Raw genomic sequence first — 12231 nt, forward strand, 5'->3', positions numbered from 1 at the left:
TAAACAGCTTAGAGATCATTTTAACAATTAGTTTACTTCATATAAAAAGCAGTCAACTATCGGTAACTTCAGTGATCCATGAAAGATAAGCTGATATGCTGGAGAAGACTGCTGGTTTGTCTGCGTCACAGCGCGTGCTGCCCCATGTGACCAGGCCAAACAGATAGTAGACCCCGTGTTTCCTGCAGAACAGAGGAGCACCAGAATCCCCCTGCAGAGACACAAAGAGGGTGGGAGTGTGTGTGTCAGCGACAGAATGTGCTTCACTCAGTTCAAATACTGATGATTAAGTTTCTCTGCTGAACATCCCTCACTCTGTCACGTACCCTGAAAACAACATTGAAACAGTGCAAGTCTTTAGATTCTAAGTAGTCAGCTTTAAATCGTGGAAGGCAGAGATGTTTTTCCTAGATGTCGTTATTCCTCTTCTGTATTTTTGGTTTACATTCCCAAAAGACGATTCATTCATCCAAGATCATAGAGCTCTTGAAAAGCAGTAGAAAAATTATAGTTGGCAGTTCCGCTATACCCACATGAGGGACTTCTTCTCCTTAATCAGTTTGTAAAAGAAAGCAATACATTTTTCCCAACAGCTCAGTGAAAAGCATCTTTTTGCTGCTCAGCACTGTGTGGCTATATGATGCGGTGCTTATGGCCACACTCACCATGCAGGAGGCACAGCCTGCTGGATCTGAACAGATGTGGCTGTCCCTGATCAGGCCCCCTCCCCATCGCTGTCTGCAGGCTGTCTGGTTGACTAGAGCCAGCCTGGCATGATGCAGAGTGTGGGGGTTGACCTTGGCTACAGGGGTGGACATAACAAGACATGGATCACCATTATCACTACTACAACTTTTGGATGTGCCACATGTTCGGCAACACAGTGGCAGTAAATGCAGCATTTCTCTTGTTTACATCTAACAGACAGATGACAGCCTCCAAACTGACAAAATTTAGTGCCATTTCATTTCTCATTAACATGATAACTTAAAAAGGAATAGTTCACCCGTTTTGAATTGGATATTATTTCACTCCCCCCTGGCTGTTATGCAGAACAGTAGTCCTCTCATCAAAGTTATTTTCTTAAGGCAATTTTTTTTAAAGCTTGTTAGCTGGGGGGAGGTCCACCTCAATGGCAGGAGGCTAACAGTTAGCATTTGGAGCATCCAGCCAGTATCCAGCACTCAGTAACAATGAGAGGAAGATAGAGCCAGTACTGTCCTACAGAACAGCTGGGGGGTGGAGTTAAATAATATCACATTTTTTTAAAATGAGTGAATTATGTGTTATATGAAACCAAATGCAATGCCAGTACGTGAGTTTTCAAAGAGAAACTTCAGCACCACTGGCCAATGGGCAGTAAAAATATAACTTATTGTCCCTTTAAGCTGCATCCAGATGAAGTGCCAACTCTAATGCCAGAGACACATTAATACAGTTGTACATGAAAGAGTAAAAAGGTCTTAGATGTGATAATACATACCTGTAGCTTCAGTGGCTCCCCAGCCTGTTGTGACACAAGACCAGCTATCATCAAGCTCAACATCGTCATCATCAGGGAGACAAACTGGAAACACATTGGCACCTGGGTACAGGACAGAAAAAAGGTTCAATAATATTCATTTAAAAAATGATGCATATGCCCCCATAGGAGATGGTAAGCTCAGTAGAGACAGGCAATGCAAGGACAAACACACAGCGACAGGGTTACGCCCTGAAACTCCCAGACAAAGAAGTAAAAAATACTTAGAAAAATAATTCCAAAGTCACATTCAACTTGAGAGGGTAATTGTTTTGCATTACCTGATTGTACAAAGGCATATTAACAAACTATTAAATTAGCTAGTCTGAAAACTTCAAGTGAAATTGAACATTAGTACCATACTAGTGATTTTGAATGTTTGGCCTATTTCCTACAATTTGTCCACATTTTACACTGCAACAAACCACTCTGCAAATCTTGCATGCTGGGGACTATTTTCTGATAGAAGGATCATTTTCAAGCACAAACATGTAAAATCACTGGTATGGTCCTTTAAAACAGATTGAAGGATTCAAACTGTCAAGATGTCAGCAGTGAGTTAATCAGCAGCTTTTCAGTACTGTATCTGGCAGGCACACTGAGGCGAAGCAGGGAGAGGTCGGAGGCGGGGGGGAAGCTGCCGTCCTGAGGCAGGTTCACCACTTTGTCCACTGGGATGGTCTGGGACGCCCAGAACCTAAGGTCATGCACTCCCAGCACCACCGTGTCCTCTTTAGCTCTGGAGAAGAGACGAGGAAAAAGACAAAAGGAACATTTTACCTGTTTCCATTCCATCTCTTTCACTTGAGCACCGTGCCAAGAAAGAAATGATACATCTTGTGTAGAGGGGGTGTTTCTACAGCCACTCACTTGACGTCACAATGCTGTGGAGCCAGCACCCAGCGACTGTGGATCAGTGTGCCGCTGCAGTAATGCCTGCCGCGGGACTGCAGGCTGACCTGCCATGGCCACAGGTTGGGGCACGCCTCCGTCACGTTACCCACAGATACCTCATCGTGGTGGGACACAGTCAGTCCAGCCGGGAGAGGACTCAGAGGACAGGACGATTTCTGCGTCTCACCACAACTCTCCTCTGGGAACAAGAGACAAACAAAAAACCATCCATCATAACTTACAAGATTTGATTAAGTCTCCACACAACGTTTGCTAAGTAAACAGAGGGACGGTGTCACTAAACAAACTCACAGGCCTCGTCTAACTTCTAAAATTTTGTCCATAATTAAATGACGTTAAAACTGAAAATTGTTTTACCAAAAACAATAATAATATATAAAACAATACATAAATAATATTTACATTTCATTGAATAAGAGTCATAACAGCCACTGGTTGTGAAGGAAAGTTAATGAGAGTTGCTTTTTTTTTTCTTTTTCTTTTTTTTGTATCAGGCGCCCTGAATTAATGGAATCAAATTTTGCAGAGAAGTAGGAAGTTTTGTTTTGGATTGTTTTTCTATTCAGTGAGACTTTCAATTTCAATTCTTTTTTTTCAATTATTTAATGCACTTTACACTTCCAGATAAGAGAATATAAGTGACACGCAAACTTGCCGTAATGATTTTAACTGGAAAACTAGATTCTACAGTCTTGATCTTGTATTACCGAGTTCCCAATACTCTCTTGGAAATTTTAATTTTTTGAAGACCATTTCAAAATCAGCCAGATCGCCCTGAACTTGGACTTCAAAAAAGGAGACAGTTTAACTCTGATGCAGACCAAAAGACTGATCACACAGTGATCAGTGTGGCAGGCAAGACACTGCATTGACAGGAATTACATGAAATATCATGAAGAACCTGTGCCATCTTCTATCAGGCAAATAAATAAATGTGATCTGTACTCACAATACACAAGGAGAACTGCGAATAAAACTCTGCTTAGCGGAAATATAGTTTCCTGCAATTATGTTTAGAAGATTTTGCATCGTGAAACGTACCTTCACTGGTGCCCGAATCCGCAGACATCTCATTCTGATCACCTGGAAATGAAAAAGCACAGAACAAGGCTTGCAGCACATGTAGAAATCTATTTAAATGCAAAAGAAGAGTGAGAGACAGGTCAGTACTGATAAATGAGAAACCTGACTTCATGTTTACTGTGATGTGATGTAGTTATCCATCATTTGTTTTTCATATTGTACAAGAATTAATCTTTGTCTTTTGACAGGAGTCAAGTCAAATATCATGCACATCGAGCAGAGAAAAACAAACAATAAGAGTTCAAGTGCACGTGCTTAAACAGTGCACTGTATGACTAAGTTTTATTTAAAAATTCAGTAAAACTCACATATGATCAAATGCACCTAATAAAACTGGTGAAATGCAGCCATTAAAACTGATAACACCACAGTGGGAGGGTCTGATTGAAAATGTGGCAGTAGTTGCAGCAAGGGTGGCTTGTGCACCATGTGACTCACTGATTAAAATGACATCACCACTGGTCTGTATGTGCTTCATATGACTGCGTGCCTGACAAAGACCCTGGTTGTTAAAGCAGTATTTGGGAGCATTAATTTAGCACAGATAATGTTTTTGTCATTGTAAAATTATTTTGTAGCTAACTCGGGTCAAAAGTGCATACAAGTCTGCCTTTTTCTGCTGAACTGAGGCCACCAGCAAGAAGAATGGAAAGGAGAGAGTAAGACAGACCGCTGCAACTAAAGTAAAATACTGGTGTTTTCTTAAAGGATAATACTGGCCCAAAGCACATCAACCAAATGCATCCAATACCTACTCATGACATCAGAGATCCACACAGCATGGTTCTGTAATTTAGTGTAGACTCCTGGTTTTCTGGCCCTTCCGCAGCCAACGCCCCAGCTGACCAGCCCTGCCAGCTCAAACCTGCTGCCGGTGAAGCAGGACAGAGGACCGCCCGAGTCCCCCTGCAGAGCCACAGCAACAAGGACGAGGCCACAGCTTAACAACACGTATGGGACAGTCCACTCCCGTAAACTGCCGCACTGTTAAATAGCAACCTGTGATGTCCAGTGCACCCCAGGAGAGATTCTGTGAGCTGCTGTTCCCACCGTCCCTCAACCTGCCTCCTCCTGCTCCTCAGGAGGTGATTTCCTACACTTCCCAGAATGCCTTTCAACAACTAACAGAAGCAGTGTGAATTTGTAGGAGGAAATAAATGTACCCCGTGTCAGCTCAAATATAGAGTGTGGTTTTATTCCAGCACAACACCATAGACTATTCACTGATTTAATGAATAGTATAAGCCTTATACTATAAGGTGTTGAATGAATATGCTGTTGTAGTCAGATGTGTGGCACACAATACACAAATAAGTTTTTTCTCAAAGAAATTCAACAGAATATGCCCCAATAGACCTTTGGTAGTGTAGTTACTAATGAAGTTAATTAAGGTTCATAACAGAGCATGAGCCAGCATGCACAACACCAGGGCTCCATTCATTTTACATCACTAAGATCACGATGATTCATTGCATTTGAAGTCTTTTGTAAGGGCTTTGAAGTTACAGAAGTGTGACCTGTTTGTCACTTCATTCAGTATTGCTGACACAGGATCTTTATAGGGGAGGTTTGGAGTCCAAGGCCATACCTTAGAGTCCTACCTGACAATTCTCCATGTCACTGTTCCTTCCAAGAGGTCTTTTTGCCCCAGAAATTCTTTGAGTTGAGTTTTGAGTTGCTGTCAGTTGAACTATCATATCTCTGACTAAATTAAACTGAATACTTCCAAGGCAGGAAAGTTTCAAAATTGTGAAAGGAAACTGAAACTGTCAAGATTTACCTGGCAGGCATCTGCACCTCCTCCTGGCTCTCCAGCACAGAACATGGAGGGCAGGATCCTCCCACGGTAGTACTGGTTACACACATCACGGGACAGGGTGGTCACATTCACCTCCTGGAGCCGGTTAACCCGTGGACCATCTGAAAAAAGGGGAAGAACACTTTTCAACTTGCACCAAACTGGAATTCCAGCAATGACTAATGCATTAGTCATGATGACACTGCATTACCCAATACCAAAAACACCAGATTTTGTTCATGACAGCTACAATTTCACTTCCCCCCCAGCTGTTAGGTAGGACAGTAGTGGTGCTATCTTCCTCTCATCATTACTGAGTGCTGGATGCTGGCTGGATGCTCCACAAAATTTTAATCTGATGATGTGTAACAGATTTTTACAAAATGGCGCAACTGTTGGAGCATCTGTCCTACAGAACAGCTGGGGGGGAGGGAAATAATATCACATTTTTAATAAAATGAGTGAACTATCCCTTTAAGCAGCCTTGCAACTGTAAAAGCAGTCCAAACAAATGTTCCCTTTCACTTTCAACTGGTCCTTTACTTTCTCTGGTGGAGCCCCAGCCGGTGATGGTGCATTTCCTGAAGGCAGTCAGCGGCGTGGCCCAGATGTCTATTGGCCGGATGTACTCGCTGAACACGAGCGGAGCCTGCAGCTTCACCAGGGCCACATCGCAGTCCTTCGTCCTGGTGTTGTAGCCTTGGTGGCTAATGATCCTGGTGACTCCCACCACCTTGTTGGAAATATAACAGAGTGTAAGTGTAAAAGGTTGTCCAAATACGTTATGGCATACTGCAGTACATATTACATGCGTGCAATGCTGACCTGTTGCCCCAGTTCACGATCCTTATCCAGGTCATGTTTTCCAGCCAGCACAGTCCAGAAAGAGGCTTTTTTATACCTGGAAAATACAGATTAATAATTGATAACTAGAAAGGTAGGCATACGGGTTATTTCTGGCTGTTGAAGCTGTACGATAAAGGCATGGCTTCTCACCGTCGGAAACAGTGAGCGGCGGTGACAATCCACTGAGGCGCGATGATGGCCCCTCCACAGGCTGGCATGGAGGCAAAGCGCAGGGACACCTGCCATGGCCAGGAGTGGGCCCAGGCCTCCTGCCCACCAATGATCCTGACCCGCACTTCCGTATTATGAAGGAAGACACGGATCCCTGCCAAATCTGTGTCGAACGAACAAGATCATAACCATTTGTATGATGTTAAGAAGGTTGACAAAGGGAACATCAGAATGACTGAAACGGCCTGAAAGAAACATACCACTGAACCCAGATTGACCTGGGAGGGCTGCATGTCCTTCTTCAGCTTGACTTAATGTGCTCTGTTGGTTGTCTTGTGTCTTGTTGACTCCATCTAAAGAAATATCCAGTGAAAAACAACAGTCTCCAACTTCATAGTGACCATTGCTCATATCAACACTAATCCAATGAATATAAATGTGCCTGCGATGGTCCTACCTGATGTGGTGTTCTGAATGGTTGTATTTGCAGATAGTCCACTGGCAGATTGTCCATCACACTCAACTGCAACAGCACAATCACACAATCAAGCAATTACTGGGTTAGCATCAGCTAGCCAGTCCAAACCAGCAAATCTGCAATACTGTGGTTGTTGCAAGAACGTAATCTCTGACCATGCCACACTCCATGCCATAACACTGAGGGAAGGAGGAGAAATAAAGCGAGCATTTGGCTGTGTTTTACAGCTGGAGCACTGTTCACATACAAAAAGACAGCAAATTGGCTGCTGGTGGATCACTTCATTTTCCCACTGCAACGAGCTCCCCGTGTGATTAGGCTCTTGAGAAACACCTGGTGCATCAGTAGGTTTGCCTCTTAAAGGGATAGTTCTCTCATTTTAAAAAATGATGTGATCCAGTGATGCAACATCTGCACAGTGGATGTTACCGATGATGCCAGTATTGTTGGAGAGGATGGATACTTGTATCAGCTTACTATTGTGATCTTAAGATTGTAAGGTAGCTAATAAAAGAGCATGTGTATTTTTCAGACTGAGGGGACTGAACAGTTTGTTGAAGTCATGAGAACACTCTATACCTCATCACTGTACATCATCTCTGCTGAAGGAAGGATCAGTCTTGTGTCAGATTCTTCCCATCCTGGAGAAAATCCAGCACGACGTCACAGTTAATTATGAGAGCTCTTCATGACTCACTGTGATGAAAACAAGATTGCAGTATCATCGTGTTGATTTCTCAGTTTTTTTGAAGAGGAAGTGAGAGCTACAGTGGGGTTCATAGGAGGTTATACACTGGAGAGGAGTGGAGTAAACTCACAAGACTGCATTTAATTTTCACTGAAAGCTGATTAAATAATATATCTTGTAATTTAAATAATAATTTTAAAGGAAAATAACTGAATGTTCACCCAAAGTACAAAAACACAAAAAACAGATATTTTCACTTTGTCCCAGTTCAATCACTGTAGATTGTTTGTGTCAGTTGTTGAGGGATTTGTTTGGATCTATTTCCTCTTAAACTGTATCTATCTGCCGTGACTTTGAAGTGGGTACTGTAAGTACAGCTCAGGGTCATTTGTGACTTGTAATCATTCACCACTTTCTATGCACAGCTGGACGTCCACAATCACTCTGCTGCCTCCAACATCTGGAATCACCTCACATCTTTACTTCAGCCATCTTCACTGACATCAGTTCCACCCTCAGGGCTGTGTCCTCAGCCCCTTTCTTCACACTCACACAAACCACTGCATCAGCCCCTCACCCATCACTACACAGGACAAATCCTCCATATGGGACTATGGGACTATGGGACTATGGGACTACAGAACGACAGTAACTCCATCACAGATTATCAACATGCCATTCTCATTCCACACAGTGGTGTGCTGACAGCTACCCACAAAGCAGACAGCACAAAAGAACTGGTTGTTACATCACCATACACACCCCTCTCTGCACTGAGCCCCAGCTCCACCTCCATCCACAGCAACACAGTAGGACAGGTTGAGCACCTTGAAATACCTTGGACTCATTTCAGATAATAATCTCCGACAAGAGGTTAGATACTGTGAATGAATCCTGCCCTGGTGTCCACAACATGCATATTTACCCCTGTAAACACACACGTTTGAAATCCTCTGCTTTAACAGTAAAGCATAAACTGAATTATTCAAAGTGTGAGAGTGTACAACAGCCTTAACCTCATCCATCCATTCAACCATCCACACATACATTGTCATACAAGCATTTTCACAGAGATGATGATATTGTATGGATTTAAAATAAAGAACTATACTCAAGTCTAGGTTTTTCTATCAGTGTAGGCTAGGCGGGGCCAGTGTTCTTCCCAAAAGCCCTTACCATAATCCCTGTCATTCTTTCACTTCCATTTATGCGTGCTACACCCACCTGTGGCACGTTATTTTCAACCAAGACGGGTATTCTAGGTAAGCGACGATTTCATGTTATTGTGTGACGTTTTGTTTAACACTGTTTCATCTATAGACTTTACCCCAGTGTATTTTGGTTTCTGACAGTAGTGTAGTAAAACACTGTGACGAAGTGAGCGGCCGGTTGCACACCCATGTTGAAGACAGTCGTCGTGTGTATGTTGTTGCGCCTACAGTAGTGTAATTACGGTAAGGGCGGCCACTGAGCGAGGCACAGCTCATGACAGTCACGTTTCTCTGTGCTGTCATGAACTCAGTGCCGACATCGGCTTACATATGTAACTTTTCCCTCATGTTTGACTTGTTCATTTAATTTTACCAGTAGGTTATCAGATAATTCCTAAAATATTGCCATCCCCCCTGTCCTGTCTGGTGGTGTCGAAGTGGAGTCATCATCCGGCTGTAACTGTATGACGAAATTACAAAATGAAGTAACCTGTCAGCTGTGTGCAGGCTGCTGTGTCTGTTCCGTCTATTTTTGAGCCATGGTGAAGCAGTTTTACATTGTACTGCAGACATTTCCTGCGCACTGCACTTCATGGTGTATTATTAAACTGTGATCAAATCTTACCAGAAAATAAAGCCAGTCGTCATCTCAGTCAGTCATTTGATTGGATGAGAGCACATGACTGTATTATGGTTGGTTGATGGACAGCATGGCGTTCAAGCTGTGAAAACTACTTGACTGGTACAGTTTTCAAAATGGTATGATTTCACAATGCCATATGTAAATGATCAAATGTAAAAGTAAAGTGACACGATCAATTAGGCCTGCGCTTCTTGCAGGCCTGTTTTGAAAACTGCTACAAAAAGTAAAAGTTAACAATAATAATAATAATAATAATAATAATAATAATAATAGAGGGCAGAGGGATTAATCATGAAAACTTCATTGTGAGATGATACAAAGAATAGCACTTTCATTTGCATACAATAGGCTATGATTGGGGAAAAAAAACAAAAAACAAAACATGGAAGACCAGAATTCTTTTCACCTAATTCACATTAGGCTGTTTAAATTGGATAAAAAAAAAAAAAAAAGAAGAAAAAATATGACGAGAAATATTTTTTCAGATGAATGAGAGGAAAAGGGGATGAATACGCAGAGTTACATGATGATGTATATCTGTCTATTAATTAATTAGTTTATTTAGAGATGCCGAGCTTAACAGGATGCAAATTCTGAACCGCCTGTGCAGTAAAGGGCTTGTTGCATAGATAATACCATCAACCATGTACAGATGAATTGAGCCTTTTGTAACTTCTAGGTCCACTCAGGAGTGGACCTAAAATAGAGCCCTGTGGCACTCCTTTGTTAATACTGATAAAACTGGACTGATGGCCATCAGCCACAACAGCGTGAGTTCTGCCACTGAGATCATTTGCAGACCAATTACAAGACTTTTCATCAAACCCAATGGACTCAAAGGAATATGATGGCTGGCACTATCCAATGCCTTGGATAAATTGATAAAGTGGGTGACACCATCCTGTCTATTGTCTAATGGCTGTCATCACAGTACTGTGGGCTCTTGATCAGGTCTAAATTAAAAATATAAGTCAATCAATCAACTAAGAAAGGAGCTGCAAATAATAAAAACCTTGGCCAAACAAATGCTTGTTCAGAAAAGTGTTTGAAATTTCCTTTTATAAATGCTATTGGGCAGTGGTCACTGAAATCAAGATGATGTCAAAGTACAAAAAAATATGAATAGATTAATACAATACTACGTTTTATATCAATGTAAACTCACCAGCCTTTCATCAGAATCAGAAATACTTTATTGATCCCTGAGGGGAAATTTGGTAATAGCAGTTTTAGGTAATCATTGAATCTGTATGTTATTCCTTTTGAAAATGTAATGTAAAAAAAAATGTAATCAGGAAGCATTTTACATTTTTAGGAAAAAACTACACGCAGGGATACCACAAGGAATAACACTTAAGTGTATTATTCTATTATTGATGATATAATGCAGTATATTCATTCTACGATGTAATCAATGCAGTTAGATAAAAATATGCCAAGGTTTCATGTTCAGACCCATGCTTTGTAAGGTCCAGCTGGACCGTGTGATCGTTGTTATGAGAAATATGTTGGAGCAGTGTGTTATTTTTTCATTGTATACAAGGTTCAGATGAAGCACGAAAAAACGCTGGAATGCGAAAAGTTTAAAAATATGGATTTCAAATCGATTCTCATCTTGCAATTAGGAGGTGTGATGTTCAGTAATGTATTGGCGTTTTTCTCTTTTTTTTTTTTTTTTTTTTTTTCATTTAAGGACTTAGAAAACTTCCACGTGGTGGTGCTCATGCTTCATAAACAGAATCCAAAAGTGAAACCACACACTTGTCCCACTCTGATTCCGCCATGACCCTCCATCTGTGGTGAAAGCCTACATTCTACATTTTGCTGTAGTCCACTGGACTCCCCGTCCTCACTGCAGGTCAGGACAAGCGTACACACACAATATACATACCCATTTAAAATTAAATTACAGTAAATTTGCTACAAAAAAGTATCCTCAGAAAATTAAAAATAAAGTGAATTTTGTTAAGAGTAATAAAGCACTCAGGTGGTATTACAAACACTCTCTATATGTGACAGGAAGAGATAATATATCCCCGGTGTGTTTGTGTAAAGGTGTTGGCTCTGCGATGGATGTGTGTGAGGAGAATGAGGATGGGCTCCCTGCCTCTAAAAGCACTCTGTCTGGAGAACATGACAGCCACACCAAAGCCAAGAGGTAAGATGAGGATCTCTGACTGTCCATGACTGTTCTCCATCTCAGAGCTCAGAAATCATTACAGCATCATTATCTATAGTAAAAGCGTCTTTATCATTTTCTTAGTTCATTAGCATTACTAATGAAGTAAATGAACACTTTTCTTCATAAAGACACCAGGACCTTCACTGTGTTCAAAATGTTTCTATCAGTATCCAGCTGGAGAAACCAGACTCCCCTCAACCCAGCTGTGTGTCCATGACGAGTATGGAGCCACCTCTACTATTTAAAGACAAACATGCTTCTCATAATAAGTAAGTCATTATTTTCTTAGTTTGGTAACACTCTATTTCTCAAGCGTAATTATTTAAAACTGATGACAAAACAGATGGTTTTCCTGTCATCTGATTGACAATCATGAGATACAGATTTGCCCCTCAGACTCTGGTGACTGAGTTATCTCTTTCAATAATCAGAGCAGCAACAATCAGGTGCAACTTGTGTTTATATGTTTATGTTATATTATGTTTATGTGTTAGAATTCATCATAACACAGCATTACCCCATTAATGTGTGTGTGCGTGCGTGCGTGCGTGCGTGCGTGCGTGCGTGCGTGCGTGCGTGCGTGCGTGCGTGCGTGCGTGCGTGCGTGCGTGCGTGCGTGCGTGTGTGTGTTCTCCAGCAGAGTCCACCAGCAGATCTCAGACATTCTCAATGGTCAGTCTGGGCATCAAACAGA

At 41.7% G+C, this 12231-nt stretch overlaps 1 protein-coding gene across 1 annotated transcript; it reads right to left on the reverse strand.

Moving 5' to 3' along the window:
• Positions 1-15: 15 nt before the first annotated feature.
• Positions 16-7129, reverse strand: ovch1 (ovochymase 1). Its single transcript, XM_030046225.1, has 14 exons — positions 6969-7129; positions 6793-6858; positions 6596-6688; positions 6315-6498; positions 6144-6219; positions 5862-6051; positions 5301-5440; positions 4276-4426; positions 3479-3520; positions 2393-2615; positions 2104-2261; positions 1484-1585; positions 666-802; positions 16-211 (listed from the first exon to the last, which is right to left on the reverse strand). The coding sequence occupies exons 1-14, from the start codon at positions 7021-7023 to the stop codon at positions 53-55; spliced, it is 1776 nt and encodes a 591-aa protein (XP_029902085.1). The 5' UTR covers positions 7024-7129; the 3' UTR covers positions 16-52.
• Positions 7130-12231: the final 5102 nt, after the last annotated feature.

Source organism: Myripristis murdjan, chromosome 23, assembly GCF_902150065.1.
Source record: "Myripristis murdjan chromosome 23, fMyrMur1.1, whole genome shotgun sequence".
NCBI classification, from domain to species: Eukaryota; Metazoa; Chordata; class Actinopteri; order Holocentriformes; family Holocentridae; genus Myripristis; species Myripristis murdjan.